At 41.8% G+C, this 19,217-nt stretch overlaps 2 protein-coding genes across 5 annotated transcripts in view; one reads left to right on the forward strand and one right to left on the reverse strand.

Annotated features, from left to right (window-relative positions):
* The window catches only part of fbxo18 (F-box DNA helicase 1), a 51,876-nt gene extending 37,131 nt beyond the window's left edge, over nt 1-14,745 (reverse strand). For 2 of the 4 annotated variants that reach the window (XM_043714061.1, XM_043714059.1), the window contains exons 1-6: nt 14,451-14,729; nt 12,830-12,872; nt 10,109-10,770; nt 8,481-8,611; nt 5,626-5,761; nt 2,091-2,281 (exon numbers count right to left, since the gene is read on the reverse strand). In XM_043714061.1, the coding sequence (XP_043569996.1) occupies nt 2,091-2,281; nt 5,626-5,761; nt 8,481-8,611; nt 10,109-10,770; nt 12,830-12,872; nt 14,451-14,453 (1,166 nt within the window). In that variant the 5' untranslated portion in view covers nt 14,454-14,729. Of the gene's footprint in view, nt 1-2,090; nt 2,282-5,625; nt 5,762-8,480; nt 8,612-10,108; nt 10,771-12,829; nt 12,873-14,450 lie in introns of all 4 variants that reach the window. The other 2 variants (XR_006315124.1, XM_043714060.1) reach the window with 2 other exon arrangements.
* Nucleotides 14,746-14,876: 131 nt separating this feature from the next.
* Nucleotides 14,877-19,217, forward strand: part of ankrd16 (ankyrin repeat domain 16) — a 22,837-nt gene continuing 18,496 nt past the window's right edge. The window contains exon 1 of the mRNA XM_043714063.1: nt 14,877-15,879. Coding sequence (XP_043569998.1) covers nt 15,542-15,879 — 338 coding nt within the window. The 5' untranslated portion in view covers nt 14,877-15,541. The remainder of the gene's footprint in view (nt 15,880-19,217) is intronic.

Below are 19,217 nucleotides of genomic sequence, written 5' to 3' on the forward strand. Positions count from 1 at the left end.
AATTCCAGTTTTTTTTAATTGATTTCAAATGCCACCATCTGCTGAGGTAGAATTTAAATTTGGATCCCCAGAAATTATCCGGGTCTCTGGATTAACAGACCAGCAATAGTACCACTAAGGTCATTACCTCCCCAATGCAGCGTTCTGTCGTCTTTTATAAGTCTGGCACTAGATTAAATATTTTTAGACAAAATGATGGAGCTTCCATTAATAGAGAATATTTTCAGAGACTCTTAGCCATCCCAAGATACTTTGAACTTTTCCTAACCATATTGTCATTTGTTGTTGACAAGTATGTAGGACAGGAGAAAGTGAGGTCTGCAGATGCTGGAGATCAAAGTTGAAACTTTATTGCTGGAACAGCACAGCAGGTCAGGCAGCATCCAGGGAACAGGAGATTCGACGTTTCGGGCACAGGCCCTTCCTCAGGATTCCTGAGGAAGGGCCTGTGCCCGAAACGTCGAATCTCCTGTTCCCTGGATGCTGCCTGACCTGCTGTGCTGTTCCAGCAATAAAGTTTCAAGTATGTAGGACATCCAAGTTCAAACTCTGCATCATAGCATTTCACTTTAATAGTGACTGTGATGACTACAAAAGCAATTCTGGTTGAGAGTAACATTAAGAACCAGTCACAAAGGCACATTGCAATGCAATAAAATTCTCAGTCCATCAACCATATGGGTATCCATGCCACAAAAGACAAGGAATTCATCTTAAGGATTATATTCTGTGAAAAAAGATTGAGGTGGTATTTATGTTGAATGGAAAAAAGAAACATGCAAAGAAAAGAATAAATCAAACAGGATCTATAGTTCCTCAGGAAAGGAAATACTATGTTATCCACTGTTCATCAATTTCCTGCCACTTTTGATGCAGGAATTTTAAAGGTACAAATCTATCTGCTGCAGGGACATTGTGTGCTTCCTTCAAATAAAATGTGAAGGTCGATGCTATTGTGTAGCAGGTACAGGCAAAGAAAACTCAAATTTACAATGTCAACAATAGGCGAAAAAAGTCATCTTCTATATAGTTCTGAAAAAATTGAGGTTGGATCAGACAGAATTGTCATTTTCCTTTTGAAATGCTGGCTGTGATAGGATACCAAATATCATTTGATCTCTCTGCCACACGTCTTCTTCTGAGAGCAATGAGTGACCTTTGACATGAGTAAAATGGGAAACAAGTTTTGAGGTGGGTCAATATGCATTTTTTTTTGTCAAAATTGAATTAGAGAAGTAGGTTCAGAGAGGTATATTGGTGCAATGATTGTAATTTATGTGTGATGCAGGAATTGCAGTTTTGGGGTTTTACAGGAGTAGTTTTGGGGTTTTATAGGCGCCCTGTTATTTCTTTCTCATCTGTCGAATAATGCCTCAAAATGAAAGTGCTCTACAGCACTTTTGTCAGCAGTGAAAGTGCATGTGATGGATTTTGGATTCTAAAGGTGCCTTAATTATTCAGCTCCCAACAATCAGCATAGTTATCATTAGCCTTTTAATTCTAGATTTTAATTGAATTCAAATTCTACCACCTGCTGTGGTGGGATTCAATTCCAGATCCCCAGAACATTACCTAGGTCTCTGGATTAACAGTCCTGTGATAATACCACTAGGCCTTCACCTCGCGCCCATTTTGCAACCCATTTTGTGACAGGATTTGGGGAGTGCAGGATAGGTAATAGACGAGAAAGCGGGCTCAACATCAAATTTAACAATTTCAGGGCATGAAAAATACAAAAAATGCCACACAAAATGGAAACAGTAAGACTCCATCATCATAAGCAGGGAAAAGAAAAACAGGAACCTCTAGTAAACAGATATAGAAACTAGGAGCAAGATTAGGCCAGTCAGCCCTCAGAAATTAGTCACCAGTTAACACATTATGGCTAATTCTCTGGGAATGGACATAGGAGAGATCCACATAGCAAAATTTTTAAAATACAGTCACATTTTTTACCATCTCTAGTATTGAGATTGTAATCAAATAGTCCACTTGAATTGAACACTTGCACAGCCTATAGCCAGCCACCAGAGCTACACAGGTATTAGATGTTCGAGAAGGGACTCTGTATTAGGAGTGCTATATCCTACCTGTTGCTGATATTAATATCCTTCTCTCTCAAGGCAAAAAGCAAGGTTGCCAGGTAGTACAGGATCTCTGTCAGCTCCATCACAGGTAGTGTCGAGCAGGGTTGCTGGAGACGGGATATCAGTCTCTGGATGTCATCCACACTACCAGACAGGAGAATGATCACAGCCAGTAACGCCTGCACATATCCAGTCTAAATTAAATAAAGACGTACACACAGTGATATTTTCATTTCTGAATTTCCAAGGATGCAGAGTAACTGATCAGTACTGCAACTTCTGTGGATATAAATCCCCAGGTCAGCTTTGGAACCAGAGACAAATCACAAACCCTTTGATGCTAATCAGTGGTTCACGGAGGGACTGGGGATGGTGTGAACAAGTATTGAGCCACTAATTGATGAGAGAATTAACATTTATGGAATAAGGGAGCAAAGTGTTTGAAGATCTGTTTGGTTCCCCCTTCTTTACTCGTGTGTCAATTCCTTGCTGGGGATACTGTACAACCCAGGCTCCAGATGCCCTTCATTTCAACAAAATGTTGCAAATGTCTAGCACCTTCAATACAGTAAGTGCACTGCAGTGCTTCAAATGAGCAATTAACAACAAAACTGGGCACTGAGCCACACTAGTAGACATTAGGACAGGTGACCAAAACAGCATCTTAAAGGAGGAGCTTCTTAAAGATGCAGAAATTTAGGTAGTTGGGGACAGAGGTCGCTGGGGAATCATAGGCATGTTTATAGCATTACAGGGGTATCTGATAAATACAAGACATGAGGGAAACAAAGATAAATACAGAATTGATGTTGGTCATTCAGCCCATTGAGTGAGTGAGTGAGAGAGAGAGGTGGTGGATCTTTGCTGGAAGTTTACGATTAGTTTCACTCCATTATTTATTCTTCATGGCCCTACAAAGTATGAATCCATTCTATTTTGAAAGTTACCATTGAACCTATTGCATCATCTTTTCAGTCAGTGCATTCTAAATTATAAAACCAGTGTTCAAAAAAAAGGTGCCTCTTAACAGTTTGGGTTCTTTAGTCAAATTCCCTGTCCTCCGGATTATTTTAGAGTCAAGATGGCGCCAACGCATGGCGATTCTTTGTGCGCTCTCTACAGAAGATCTTATTCTTACATATCTTTCAATGATTCTGCCTTCAAACCTCAATTAACACGGTCTTCCTCGCTGTTCTATTACCCTAATGCACTTTGTACAGTATGATCTGCCTGTACTGCACGCAAAACAAAACTTTCCACTGTATCTAGGTACATGTAACAATAATAAATCAAATTTAAAAACAATCTCCACCCCACCACCCTTTGTCCCTGGAAGCAGTTTCTCTTAATTTACCCAAAGCCAGTCAGAATTTTAAACATCCTAATCAAAGCTCCCATTCACTTTCCTCAAAACATCAACATCAGCTTCTCTGGAGCATTAACTAATTAAAGATTCTCGGATAATCTGGGGGGTTGCAAGAAATAAGGTTTTAAGCTGCATTGCTGCTATCAGATCATACAAGTAATGAATACTATATTTCGGCAAGATGAAATTTAACTGCACTTAACCCCAGTGGTTCAAGTAGGAGACCCATCACAATCTTCAAGGGCAATTAGGGAGGGATAATAAAAACTGGTCTGGCCAGCAACCTCCACATCTCATGAATGAACAAACAAAGTGGGAGAGAAGGGAATAGAGAGCTATCTCGAGTGAATTAAGGAAGGATGGGAAAAAGCTGAAGAGAAGCACAATTGTTAACATGAACTAGTTGGGTGGAATGGCCTGCCTTCTATATATTGAGCATGGTTTTCAGACTGCTTTATGGATACAGAGAAACAAACTCAAGTGTGAAAAAGAACAGAATGATTTCCTGGATCAAATGCTCTTAATCTCAGAAAAAAAGGTTCATAGAGTCATACAGCACAGAAAGAGACGTTCGGTCCGACCACTCTATGCCGAACATTGAGACAGGATAAATAATAGAGATGAAACCCAAAATAAACACAAAGAACCACATATGCTGGAAATCTGAAACAAAAATAGAGTGCTGGAGAAAAACAGCAGGTCTGGCAATGTCTGTAGACAGAAAACAGAGTTAACATCCAGTGATGCTTTGTCAGAACGGAGATCAAACCCAGTTTCAATAGGTTATTTTGACAGAGAGGAATGAGGGCTGGCCAATGAATGATGTTAGAAGTGTAGAGCCAGAATCACAAAACGAGATTGTTCAGCCCATTGTGTCAGAACCAGTTTCTCATAAGTCCAACTCATCGAGTCCCAATTCTTTGTCTCCTCCCCACAGCTTTATAATTTGTCTCTTCAGGGGCTTATCTAATTTCCTTTTGGAAGATGTGAATGACTGTCTCCAGCACACTCTCAGGCAGTGAATTCTGGATGCTAGCCACTCTGGGTTAGATACCAGGAAAATGCAATTTCCGACTGTTACTTCTCTTCCAGACAGACAATTGCAATGTCGGACATGAATTTGCAGTTAGTTCTTCCACAAATAACTTAAAAATTCAGTTCAGGAAGATATGTTTCCAGTTAGTGGTGAAAGTTTTGGAGATCTTTCTCAACTGCCACTGAGATTTTTTTGAATTTCACAGAATTTCTTTTGTCAGGTAAATCCCCCATCCCCACGACTGTACTTTTTTTTTGGCCCAACAAATGTCTTAATGAATCTTCTTTCACAAATTGGTAGCTGGTTCTTTTTTTATTCAAGATGGTGGCACAGGCACAGTAGGAAGTGTCCAGGTTCATCAGAGCCCATTTGCACCAGACCAGCAGTATCCTTTTCTCTACGTACTTTCCGTCGTCTTCTTTTTCTTTTCTTTCTTCAACTTTGAGCCTGGAGCAGTGTCTTGAGGGAGTGGCTACAGCATCGGCGGCATTAATCTGAACTCCTGGTGGTGGTGCCTGGAGCAGGGACTCCTGGCAACAGTATGCCCGGAGCCTTCAATCTAAGTGGTGTCAGACAGCAGCAGAGGGTCTCCTGGGGCATTGTTGTCATTATTGCTTTTTCCAGAGCGGGACCCCTTGTGGATCGGAACATCTTGTAGAAGCCCTAGGGCCATGCATGAGACCCAATGTGAACAGAAGATGAACTGGTATTTAAGTCATTTCTTTTTGTAGCTCAAAATGGCAATGGATTTTCATTGCATCTGTGATAATAAAATCATTCATTCACTCAACTGCCTTAACGTAAGTTGTAGAATTCCCACTACAAACCTCTTCCCTATACCCCACTCTTAAGACACTTCTTTAAATCTCCTTACTTGACCAAGTTATTGGTCACCTTCCCCGAAACCTCCTTATGCACCTGAGCATCGAATACTATATGAAATCAGTTTCCTTGAAAAGCTCTGGAATATTTCAAAATATTAAAAAGCTGCTGTAGAAACACAATTTGTTGTTCAGGATGGTCAGTGGGAAAATTGTACACTGGGAGTTTTTGTTTCAGAACAGCGTCAAAATTTTAATTCAGCAAAATCAGCACTGAACAAAACAAGGTAAAAGGAAAACACATAAGAGACGTACCCTTGCTCCAGTGACTAAATGAGGTAGTGTCTGGGCCACAGATGCTTCAGATTGTTTAAATAGAGGGTGGTCTGCGAGGCAAGTCAAGACAGCTTCAGTGTTCACAGACATACCAAGGTGGAAAGTCACCATATGTCTAAATTAAAAAATAGTGACAACATTTCTAAAACCACAAAGTCACAAATAATGTTTTGCAATATTTGAAACCTGACATTTCTTGACACTGGAGTTTACTTGTAGTATGTGCATTCATCCAAAACCTTTTCCTTGAAATTTAGCCATTATTTGCTCTCCTCTTCCCTCCAATTATTCCCCCTCCCGTTAACTCTATCCGTCACTAACCATTCTCCATCGTCGGCCTGATCATCCTTCGCCCTCTCCCAAAATCCCTGCCTTAGCCCACACTTCCCTGCACTAGCCACACACACTCTGGGAGAAAGGGCAACTAAGTATTTCATAATAATACAATGCAATGGTCTTTATATCAACCCCTGCCTGCACTAAAGGATTCGATATTTGAAAAACTTTCCAATTACAGACATTTGTCCTAATCTTTCTCCTTAACTAGAGTGGTAGTTTTAAGTTAGCAATCTCTCATCAGTAATTTCTGAACTATTTCATCGCTCACACTATTAAAGCCCTTCCTCATTAGTTAAACTTCCTCTTAGTCATCTTCATATGAATGGAAATATTTGCACTGAAGGTAGTTCTTCTATAACGCGATGGCTGCATTCTTGTGCAACCCTGCATTATAGAAAAAATTACACTTTATAAACAGTGTTTAAAGTGTTAGCATTACAACCAACACACATTTTAATAGTTTGCACTTTAAAAACAGTATCCCTAATTCGTCAATCGTGTTATAGCAAATTCACGATTACAAAAAGCTTGTTTTCACAGAATGACCTGTAATTCAAAATACTTCTCAACATTATTTTTATTCACAGAATTGCAGAATCCTTACAGTGCAGATAGTAGCCATTCAGCCCATTGAGTTTGCACCGACCCTCTAAAGAAGATCCAACCTAGACCCACCCGCCCACCCTGTAACTCTGCATTCCCTATGGCACGTCCCTGAACACTGTGGGCAATGTAGCATGGCCAATCCACCCTAACCGGCATATCTTTGGACAGGGGAGGAAACCAAAGCACCTGGAGCAAACCACGCAGACACGGGAGAATGTGCAAACTCCACGCAGACACGGGGAGAATGTGCAAACTCCACGCAGACACGGGGAGAATGTGCAAACTCCACTAATTTTGTTTTCTTCTGTACAGACCTCTGCAATGCATGGCATGACCTCTGGAACTGGGGGTCAATGCTGCACCAAGCATTAGCATGCCAATCACCATGAGTGGACCTTCGGAGTGGTTTCACCCGTGCAGCTTAGAAGGCAGTCTGGTTAGGAGTTAACCACATTGCTGTTGGTCTGGAGTCACATTTATACTAGGTAAGTCCTTTCAGAAAAGGACATTAGTGAATCAGATAGTTTTTGACACCTAATGACAATCATGACACGGTCAACATCAGATTAACTTTTAATTCCAGGTATTTCTTTATTGAATTAAATTACAGCCATCTGCTGTGGTGAAACTTAACCGCGTATCCCCACAGCATTTACTTGGGTCTCTGGATCATTACTGATCTGAAAATGTGTTGCTGGAAAAGTGCAGCAGGTCAGGCAGCATCCAAGGAGCAGGAGAATCGACGTTTCGGGCATGAGCCCTTCTTCAGGATGCTGCCTGACCTGCTGCGCTTTTCCAGCAACACATTTTCAGTTCTGATCTCCAGCATCTGCAGTCCTCACTTTCTCCTCTCTGGATCATTAGACTAGTGACATTTCCACAATGTCACTGCCTTCCCTATTAGTTTCTTATATTAACTATAGCTTCCCATCCCTGACAAAGCTGACGAATCAATCCTGTTCTCCTATATTGTCATCAGAATTGTTCCAGTCAACAGTTAGCTAACATCAAATTTCTTCTCGCTCTTGACAAATGCCAGTGGAAATATATAACTGCCGATTCTTACCCAGAAGGACATAGATTAAACATTCAAATGGCCAATATTGAATTGGAGGAGTTTGTGCCTGTGGATCAGCATGGTATTTCTACTCTTGCTATATAGGTAAGGAATGTTTGAATAGGCTCAAGGATGCTGATGGATAGAAATGGAGAGAGACATCTGGAATTCAAATACTTCACTCCTGGGAAGCTGTGGGAATACTGAGTCACAAGCTGAAATATCCCTCAGCTCAACTGATCCTGGTCAACAACTGCAGGCCTGTAACCACTAACACCCTACCCTTTCACTAAGCACCATCCACAACCTATAGCTGTGGAGCAGTTTCACAGCTTAAAATGACATTTCACTTTTTATATTACATGGAATGTAAAGGACAGAAACAGGCCATTCAGCCCAATTGGTTTATACTTCACTTGAGCATCCTCCCATCCTGTTCATCAAACCTAACAGGAGGACTTTGGATTCCTTCCTCCCTCATTTTTAACTGACCGTCTGAGTTTCCACCATAAATGCATCCGTGCTATTTTCCTCAGCAATTGTCTGTGGGAGCAATTTCCTGAAATTCTCTATTGAATTATCAGTTACGCTTGTTTTGTTCCCCCTCACAATGGAAACATCTTCTCTAACAAATCATTCTGTGATTTTAACAATCTCGACTAGATCAATCCTTTAGTCAGCTTCTTTCTGAAAATAAAAGCCTCAGGCTGCTCAAATTTTCCTAGTAAATATCTCTTCTCAATTTTGCTTTGTTAAATGTGTATTTTTTCTGTTTTAATGGCAGTACAGTTATTGCTCAGATACTAGCTGTATTCCAGCACTGACAACTTACTTTATGAGATTCAACACGCAGAGTTCATCTTCCTTTTTAATACTATTTTCTTTCAGGATCCAGTCAATCTCCTTCACAGCACTCGCTTCTCCCTTCCTGTATCGATAGTACAACTTCCTATATGGTACAAACTGGGAAAAACAAGTTTAGAAAAGGATGTCCATTACAAATAAAAATGCACTTTGCTATTCAATCCCTCCCATGCCCTGCAGGAACTGTCCTTCTGGTCTGAGCCACTGTAATCACAGCACTGAGACCAGGAACCTCAGTGGAGGGAATCACACAAACTATCATATCTTCCAATTCAGAATCTGCTCTCCTTACCCCAAATCTCTCACGGTTACAACTCTTAAAAAACCTCATTAGACAAAACCTAATGTAGTTATAAAGTTATAAAACAGTCTTGAGGTGATATTTAATTATTGCAGAAAACACTTTACCCCTGGTAAAAAGAAAGATAAGAAACACAAGAAGTCACGTATGTTTTTTTATTTTAAATCAGTTCCCTCCCCCTAAATTCTCAGAAGTGTCCATTGTTGCTGAGTTATAGCTAGATTATTAGCAGCTGGGATAGAGAATGTGGTGCCGGACAAGCACAGCATATCAGGCAGCATCCGAGGAGCAGGAAAATTGGCGTTTCGGGCAAAAGCTCTTCATCAGGAATCGAAACATTGATTTTCCTGCTCCTTGGATGTTGCCTGACCTACTGTGCTTTTCCAGCACCACACTCAACTCTAATCTCCAGCATCTGCAGTGCCCATTAGCAGCTGCACCCAACTGGATACAATTTAAATGGCCATTTTGGTGTACCCAGATTTTCAGGAGAACACTTGATGATAGGCTGAGGGGTGACCTTATAGAGGTTTACAAAATTATGAGGGGCAAGGATAGGATAAATAGACAAAGTCTTTTCCCTGGGGTTGGGCAGTCCAGAACTAGAGAGCATAGGTTTAGGATGGGAGGGGAAAGATATAAAAGAGACCTAAGAGGCAACTTTTTCACGCAGAGGGTGGTACGTGTATGGAATGAGCTGCCAGAGGATGTGGTGGAGGCTGGTACAATTGCAAATTTTAAGAGGCATCTGGATGGGTTTATGAATAGGAAGGGTTTGGTGGGGTATGAGCCGGGTGCTGTCAGGTGGGACTAGATTGGATTGGGATATTTGTTCAGCATGGACAGGTTGGACCGAAGGATCTATTTCCATGCTGTACATCTCTATGACTCTATAGGTTGCTTTGTTTCCCTTGAACTACAGGCAAACCAAAAGGTCAGAGGTTAAAGCCACCTCCAGTTACAATTTGCTTCAGCACAGACCCTACTGGAGAAGCTGTGATTGGGAAGTGACAATCAGCCAAAGATTCAAATACCTCAATGGCAAATACTTGCACATAAGCATCATACGACGACATGATTGAGAGCGATTGTCACCCTCTACCTAATTAAACAGCTCCCAAATGCTTCTACCTCAGCTCTTAGGCAACGTATTTGGACTTAGTGAAGTATTACTCTGTAGCCAACATTGTAACCACCACGAGAATCAATTGCTGTTGAATGGAGTGGGGCAGAAACTTGGATGTGCAATTTTTTTTAACAAAAAAAAAGAAGAGTATTACCATACCAAGGCTTACCATTGGGTCACTGATGACACGATGCCACTGCTGACTGACTGAGCTGAGGCGATACAGGTCCACTGCTGGCAGATAAAAGAATACAGCCCTGAGGATTTCATCTGGAAGCTGGCTGATGTGGCCAGCGGGGAGGGCATGGGAGCACATGCATCCCAGTAACCCGAAGTATGAGTCAGGGAGAGGATCTACCTCTAGTTCGTCACCTTCTGCCCAATTCCGTTCCTGGATCACAGGTGCATCTTCTAAGCCGGGTGTCTTTATACAAACTACATGACTGGTCTCGCTTGGGCTTTCGGACAACAGGCCACAGCCCTCCGCATTGGCCTTGGAGTCCAGCAACAACATGTTTCTTTGAACAAAGAAGTTAAAATCCTCAGGGTCAAAAACCGAATCAATCTTGGAGGAGGATGGGCTAGCCATGGCTTCTCCACTGGTTGTACCTTCTGTAAGGTCGTCACCATTATGCATCCACCGTCTTTGGCGAGGACACTGTCGGGTTGCAGATCTCCTCCCTTTTCTGTCCCTGGGGTAGAGGCCCCTGCTCAAATCTCTGCTGGTACCTATGTAAGTAAGTGGTCGGGTCAAAGTGAAAGCACCCTCACTGCTATTGCTCAAGAACCAACAATCAGATGGATTAAGATGTTTCCGTTTGCCTCGTCCAGCTGTACAGGAGGGAAGAAACAACAGATAAATAAGGAATTGAACAATCCCTTATCAGTATTGTGCAGTGTCAGCTATGGCTTAGTTGGCAGCACTCTCACTGTTGAGTGAAAAGGTTGCTAGTTCAAAATGTGCCACCAAATCCAGGCTGATGCAGTGCAGTGCTGAGGGAGTGCTGCAACATCACAGACGCTATCTTTCAGAGGCGACAATAAACCAAGATCCTGTTTTCCCACTCAGGGGTGGAGTGACGGTTGCAAACAAATGTATTGCAGTATTTTGAAGCATTTTCAGTACTCTTCCCAATATTCATCCCATAAACATAATTTAAGTAGCTGTTTGCAAACAGACTGCAGTTTTTCCTAAACTCCAACAGTGACTACACTCACAGGAAAACACTTTGGGGTATCCTAACATTGTGAAAACAAATTTAGAAATGCAAGTCTTTCTGTTTTTAAAATCGTATCACTCAGAGATATCCAGAAGGTCTTTCACATACAGTCAGTTCTCTATAATGCAGTAGTTCCATTCTCATGCAATCCTGTGTTATAGGAAAATTGTGTAATAGCAGCACCATTTAAACTAATGGGGCCAGAATCGCCTTTAAAAGTTCACGCTTTAGAAACAGTGTGCCTAATTTGTCAAACATTTTAAGCGATTCACATTAACAAAATCTCATTCTGCTATAACATGACTGTGTGACACCAATGTGTAGTGATGATTGTGCATTTGTACGTGACAGTCATATTGAACACAAAGACCCTACGATAAATAAATGACCTGTTCACAAACAAAATCAAACTCTCAGCAGCATCTGCGGAGAGAAAACAGACTGAACATTTTCGGGTCCAGTGACCTTTCTTCAGAACAGTTGATTTGATTTGGGAAACATTGGAGGAGAAAGGAGCTATGGTCAAACCGACCTGCATATTTTCAGATAGTGACTTGGGACCTTTAGTACCCATCAATACAGGTCATTTGATTATCGTTGCATCAAAATGTTTCTCAACAACTGAATCACAACAGATGGAAAAAGTCGAGATATATCAGCAAAAGGAGCTGAGAGCACATAGATCACTTACTTCTGTCCACAGTTAGAATGTAGCCATTTGGTGCCTAAAGACAATGACAGTGATCGCTTGAACCACTGCAGGCTTTGCTGTAAGGACACCCACAGTGTTATAAGGAAGGGATGTTGATTTAACCACAGTGTTGTTAGGAAGGAATTTATGGAAGTTGACCCAACCACAGTGAGGGAACAGCCAATATAGCTCCAAATCAAGATGACGTGAACGGAAGGAGAACTTAGTGCTCCCATACAGCAGCTGCCCGAGTCAGTCTCAGTAACAAAGGTCACTGGTTTGGAAGGTGTTGTTGAAGCAGCCTTGTGAAATTGCTGCAGTCCACCATGTAGATGATACATGCTGCTGTTGCTGTGTGATCTTGTTGGAGAAAGGTTCGAGGTAGTGGATGGTGTGCCACTTGGTGCTTTGTCTTGGATGTTGTCTGGGTTCATGATTGTTGTTGGAACTGCACTCATCCAGGCAAGTGCACAGTTACGACATTTTAAAAGACATTTGGCTAAGTACATGAATAGGAAATGTTTGGAGGGTTATGGGCCAAATGCAGGCAAGTGGGACGAGTTTAGTTGGGAACATGGTCAAGTGGACGAGTTGGACAAAAGGGTCTGTTTCCATGCTGTATCACCCCATGACTCTATAAACCAGATGGCTACCTGGGTCTTTATGCATACAAGCATTGAGCCTACCCACATCTTGATTTCAGAGTACTCCTCCTTTTAACCAATATCACCATTCAAAATGAACGACTGCAAACAATTAAACAGGGTTAGAATTTATTTCACTTCTTCAGATTTTAAATAAGGATAACAATATTAAAATAGCATCATTATTTTCAAATATTTGTCTTATTCAGTTCATTGGTTATTTTTCCAACATTCTGCTTCGGAATTCTATCTTTAGAAAATAGGCTGTTATTAAACAGAACAGCGTACAATTAAAATGTCACTGTGTTAAAAAGCAAGGAAACGGGTTTACTCACAATGAATCATTGTAACATTGCCACTCCTGTGATTTTGGTCAAGCTGTAAAATAAGATTTTAAAAGTCTTTGAAAATTTTGGCAGACACCCACATTTTCAAGTCGCTGACCAGAACCCCTTCTAGCTGCAATGCCAGTCTGCGAAAGAGTATGTGAGAGAGTGTGTGTGAGTGAGAGAGTGTGTGTCTGTGTGTGAGAGAGAGAGAGAGAGGTGTGTGACAGAGTGTGTGATCGTGATCATAATCAGCTGATCATAATCTTATTTCCCATGACCAGCTGGTCAACAGTGCCCCTGGGTTAACAGGAAAGTGGCAAGTGTGAATATAGGGATCCCAATAAGGACTGGGCCAAGGCTTGCACAGATGAACAGATATCACACAATTGAGAAGCACAGCAAGAACTAATTCAGCTCCTGGTGCCTACACTAGCTGTTATTTGAAAGAGATACACAATTATTCCCACATGGCCTTGATTTATTTTTCTTTTCAAATACTTACCTGATTCCCTTCTGAAAGTTTCGAATGAATCTGCCACTTCCATCACCCCCTCTGACAGCATCCCTGTTGTAAATGTAAAGACGCTGTAGTCCCAGAGGACCACAGGGCTGCTCTCTCATTAGAAAGACATTATGAATCGTGGTTTAACCTGAGGGTCACCATGCTTCAGGAAAGGGACAAAGTTGTGAAGGTGGAACATTCATGATAACCTCAGCCATTATGGGAACTGAACCCACACTAATGATATCACTCTGCATCACAAATCAGTCATCCAACCACCTGGGGATTCACTCAGTCTCCCCATTACAGAGACCAACATTAGTTTGAACATGCCCTTTGATTTAAGTCAACTGGCTTGGTTGTCAATTAACTCCACCATACAGAATCACAGAAGTGTTGTGGTGTAATAGGAGGCCTGCACTGGTCCATTCAATGAAGTGCAATCTCCTGCTCCCCCCCCCCCTTACATGTTATTTTTAATCCAAATAATCCTCCAATGCTGAGAGTGTGATGCTGGAAAAGCACAGCAGGTCAGGCAGCATCCGAGGAGCAGGAGAGTCGACGTTTCAGGCATAAGCTCTTCATCAGGAAGGGCTCCCTTCCTGCTGTGCTTTTCCAGCACCACACTCTCGACTTTGATCTCCAGATCTACAGTCTTTACTTTCTACTAACCATCCAATGCTCTCTTGAACACCATAACTGAACCTCCCTCCACCACATTTTCAGGCAATGCATTCTTGAACCTAACTCCTTGCTGCCTGAAAACGTTTTTTTCGCTCAGTCCATTCTTGCTTCCTTTGCAGATCAATGTAACTCTGTGCCCTTTGTTCCTTTTATGTGCAGGAACAGCTTCGTCCTATTTATCCTATCCGTGCTTTGGAAAACTTATATCAGATAGCCCATTGGCCTTCTTCGCTCCAAGGGGAACATTCCCAAATTCCTCAATCTATTCTCATAGCTCAAGTTCCTTCTATGAGGAATCATTCTTGTCAACCAGTCATTGCAATTATCGCCTGGACACTGGCAGTGGATTAGGAAATCCGGCCTGGTATAGAACTCAGTTTGATATTATGCAGAGGTCCTGTACAGGATGCTCCATCTGCCCCTGAGTTATTCACCACTCACCATCTCCAGGACACTCGGTGGTTAAATCCTGCAAGCTGGCGAAATCCACCCACCGCCCCCGTTCTTCATCTCTGGGACATGTCAAATCCCAGGGTTAGATGTAATTCCGTCCGTCCGCAGTTCCCACAAACCTCACAACTCTCTTGATAACTATTTCGGAAATCCACTGGCTGTCACTTCGCAGTCAGCAGTGGGTGGGATCTTTCTGAACAAGTGTTGATCTCATTCAAGGACAACTGGCAGCTTTCCGCGGGTTTGTTGAAGCCTCTCTTTTTGGGGACCTTTTTCGATCCTTTTCTACATCTCGGGAGCTCCTCTGATTGACGCACTCACTGCAAATACTTTTGAGAATCCCGTGTTCGACTGCGGGATCCCAGTAAATATTAACAGTCTTCCCTGTAGACACTGTCACTTTTCTCGAGGATTGCCTGCAAATATTGATACATTTCCAAGGGTTTCTCTGCAAATATTGATACAGTTCCGAGGGTTTCCCTGCAAATATTGATACATTTCAGAGGGCCCTTGCACAGAAAATGTTGACTATCTGAAGGTTTAAAATGATGGTTCACCCATATAAACATGTTTAACTGATAAGAGTTTTTTTTTATTTTCAATTGTTCGAAATTCTGGCTGAATCAAATCGCTACTGACAATGGTTGCTCAAAGCTCCAAAATGTTAACCTACCCTATCTTTTCTCCTTTGTGCTGATGGGCAATTCCTGACTTAGAACTCCCAGGGAATGTTTTTAGTCGGTCCACGATAGTCTGGAGGTGGGGCTGAAACAGCTGAATATGTGTATATGCATTGGCTTGAAGAAGACAGCACTGAACAGAAGTCGTGTTTTGTGATAAGGATTCATGTGTGCAAATAACAAGTCATCAGGGTGAGACCTCAGAGGGTCTCTATTAGTATTGAGGACCTGCTTCTATGAGGGAGTCAGTCATCTCAGGAGAAGGAGGAAATAAAGCTTTCGACTTGGAGATTCATATCAGGTTTTACAGCACCAGCAGACGAGTTTGTATGCAGATTGTTACAAGTGAGAGTTGAACTTTTTTCTTGTAAGAGCAATTTCCTTTGAGAGTTACAACTGATGACCTGTGAAGGCAAAGTCAAGCATCTCATTAGAACAATACAAGAAGGCAATCTCTCCCATCTCAAGGAGGAATTGGGCAAAGATGAAGGGGTTCTGGATGCAGTGTTGAAGGGTCACTTTGGGAGATCAGGTGACACCATGCTGCATTATGCTGCCAGGTATGGGCATCTGCCGATCCTTAAATACCTGGTGGAGGAGCTCGGTGCCAACATTGAACTGGTCAACAGCGACTACAAGCGAGCCTTGCATGAAGCAGCGTCGATGGGTCACAGAATGTGTGTGAGCTACCTGCTGGCCCAAGGGGCCAGGATTGACTGTTTGAAGAAAGCTGATTGGTAAGTGGCAGCACTGTTTGAAAACGGAGAAGAAGCTGTTTGTTCTTTCTTGTTTGCCTGACATGAAGACGGCCTGCAACAAGGGGAGCTGGTGACATGGTGGTAATGTCACTGGATTAGTAACCCAGAACCCCAGGCTAAGGTTGGGTGGACCTAGGGTTTGAATGCTCCATGGCAGATGGTAAGATTTTAATCCAATAAAATCGTTAATTCAAAGCTATCCTAATTGTGACTATAAAACCACTGACAGTTGCCATAAAGAATCATCTGATTCAATTTTGTCCTCCAGGGAAGGAAATCTGCCACCCTTATCTGGTCTGAACTATGTCCTTGATTTTTTAAAAATTTATTGTCACATGTATTCTGTTACAAAATGCAGTGAAAAGTGTTGTACAGTTTCACTAATGTCTGGCGCTGTCTTAAAATAAAGAAAAATAAACCAAAACATAGAATATAAAGGCAGAATGATAAAGTAAAAGTGTTCAACTTTACAGTCCCACAGTGATGTGCTTGACTTAACTGTCCTCTGAAATGGCCGAGCAAGCCCTTTGTTTCAAGAGCAATGAGGGATGGGTAAGAAATGTCAATCTAGCCAGCAACCTCCATATCCCATGAAAGAACTTTAAAAATCATGTGTTAAAGATATCTGCACAGGGCCTGCTATCCCGTCACTAAGTTACCCTTTATTCACATTTGCACAGTATGTTGACTCTGACTATCCAGCTCAGAATAAATTCTGAGAATGAGGAGACCCTCTGAATCTCTTATTAAGTTCTTTTTCTCTACTACTTTTGCCCAGCCCCCACACTACCACTACACAGTAGCAGTGTTCACACTTCCCCTCAACATCTATGTTGTGTGTGTGCAACTCAGTAAGAAGACACTATTGTGTGGGAACTTTATTCAATATTTCCACCACTAGGAAAATACCCATCTGGTCAGTGGATCAATAACACGCAAAACCTGATAATGGCAATGCTGAATCTCCAGTTTTTTTTCCCATAATTTAGCCTATTTTTCCTAAACAGCCTGTTCAGAGAAATTATTACACACCTCTGGAACAGGTGGGACTTGAACCTGGATCTCCCAGTACAGGGATAGGGATACTACCATTGCATCACAAGAGGCCTGCATTCCTGTTTGTTTTTTTCCCTCCTTTTATTTAAACACTACAGACAATTTAGCATAGCCAATTCACCTCACCTGCACATTTTTGGACTGTGGGAAGAAACTGGAGCACCCGGAGGAAACCCACGCAGACACGGGGAGAATGTGCAAACTCCACACAGAGAGTTGCCTGAGGCGGGAATCGAACCTGTGAACCTGGCGCTGAGGTAGCATCGCTAACCACTGGGCCACCGTGACGCCTCAGCATGCCTGTTTATATCTGTCAGCCAGGGCTCCTTAATGGGCCCAGGTTAGCAATTCCAATCGAGGATCTCCAGTCAATGAGAATAGTCAAGGGATGAACTCCATTTCAGGCAGATATAGAAGATGTATACAAACATATGAATTAGGAGTAGGCCACTCAGCCCCTTAGGTCTGCACCACAGTACAGTAGGTCTTCTGGTTACTTCCCATTGCCACCTACTCCCAATGACCTTTTGTCTCATACCTTACCAAAAATATATCTATTCCTGCTTTTAAAATATTCAAAGATTCTGCTTCTATGGCCTTTAAAGGAAAAGACTCAAGAGCAACACTATGTGAGACAAAGATTTCCCTTATCTCTGTTTTAAAGGGGTGATTCCTTATTTTTAAACTTTTACCCGTTCATTCTGGATTCTCCCACTAGGGGAAACCTCCTCTCCACATATACCCTGTCAAGACTCCACGAGATTTGCTATCTTTCCATCAAGTTGCTTCTCACTCTTCTAAACTCCAGTGAATACAAGTCTAGCTGGCCCAATCCTTCTTTATAAGGCAACCCTTCCATTCTATGTATTAATCTAGTAAACCTTCTCTGAACAGCTTCCAGCCCATTTACGTCCTTCATTAAATAAGGAAACCAAAATCAAACACTGTAATAAATAAATATATTAAAAGATCAAATGTCACTATTTCAAGGAGAAGTTGGGGAGGCCCCTGCAGTGTCTACACCAATACGTAACCAATCAACCAACATTAAAACAATTATCTGGCCATTTATTTAATTACTGTTTATGGGATTTTTCTGTGCACAAACTGACTGCTTCCTATATTGCAATAATAATTATTTTATAAATAATGCCTGCAAAGCATTTTGAAGTGTCCTGCTCTTCTTGAGATCTCTTACATTTACCTGCCTCCGTTTAATGTCTTCCCTGGAAGGCAGCGCCTCTGACAGTGCAGCACCATCTCTGTACTGCATAGGAGTGTCAGCCTTTGCTTATGAGCTGAAGAGTGTCTTGACTCAAAAGTGGGAGTTCCTTTATGGAGCCACAGTTGATGGCTAGTTGACAAATAAATGTTTGAAATCCAGTATAAACAGGATGGGCCACATGACCTCTTTCTGCAGTAATAAATCTACCTTTCTGTTAACCCACCTTTTCTTTTCCGATCATTAGTAAATATAGATGATTGATTTTCTCTGATTTATATTTTGGTTGTCCCAATTCACCGGGTTTTGGGGAGTATTGAAATTACCAATTTTGTATATGAATGAATAATGTTCACAATGTCAGAAAGCCAATGTTACCACGTGACTGGTGGTTTTGCAGTAACAGCTTATTTTCTGGTAACAGAAGATCAATTGTCTTGCACCCGTGTACTTACAGCTCTATGACACTAGATGGTGCTCAGACGTGGATTGAACAATAAAGAGTTAAAAGATACAAATTATTATGACAAAATCTGAAGCAAAGTCTGATAATATTGGAAATATTGACTCTGCAGAGGAATTCGTATTCTGGGGCAATCCCTTTTTTTCAAAATGGAACATGTTAAGATAATAGCATTTAAATATTATGTGGAGGTACTGGTGTTGCACTGGGGTGGACAAAGTCAGAAGTCACATGACACCACGTTATAATCCAACAGAATTATTTGAAATCACAAGCTTTTGGAGCACTGCTTCTTCATCAGGTGAAGCCCTATTTAAGTATAGAGGGGGTAAAATGGATACCATTGAAATCTTCCCACAATACACCATCTAAACCCAATAGGGCCTCACATACCACTCGAAACAACATCCCTATACCCAACACAATCCACATACCCTTCCAAACAACACCCCACATTCAACACAATCCACATACCCTTCCAAACAACATCCCTATATCCAACACAATCCACATACGCATTCAAACAACATCCCTACACCCAACACAATCCGCATACCCTTCCAAACAACACCCTCC

Source organism: Chiloscyllium plagiosum, chromosome 23 (genome assembly GCF_004010195.1).
Source record: "Chiloscyllium plagiosum isolate BGI_BamShark_2017 chromosome 23, ASM401019v2, whole genome shotgun sequence".
NCBI lineage: Eukaryota > Metazoa > Chordata > Chondrichthyes > Orectolobiformes > Hemiscylliidae > Chiloscyllium > Chiloscyllium plagiosum.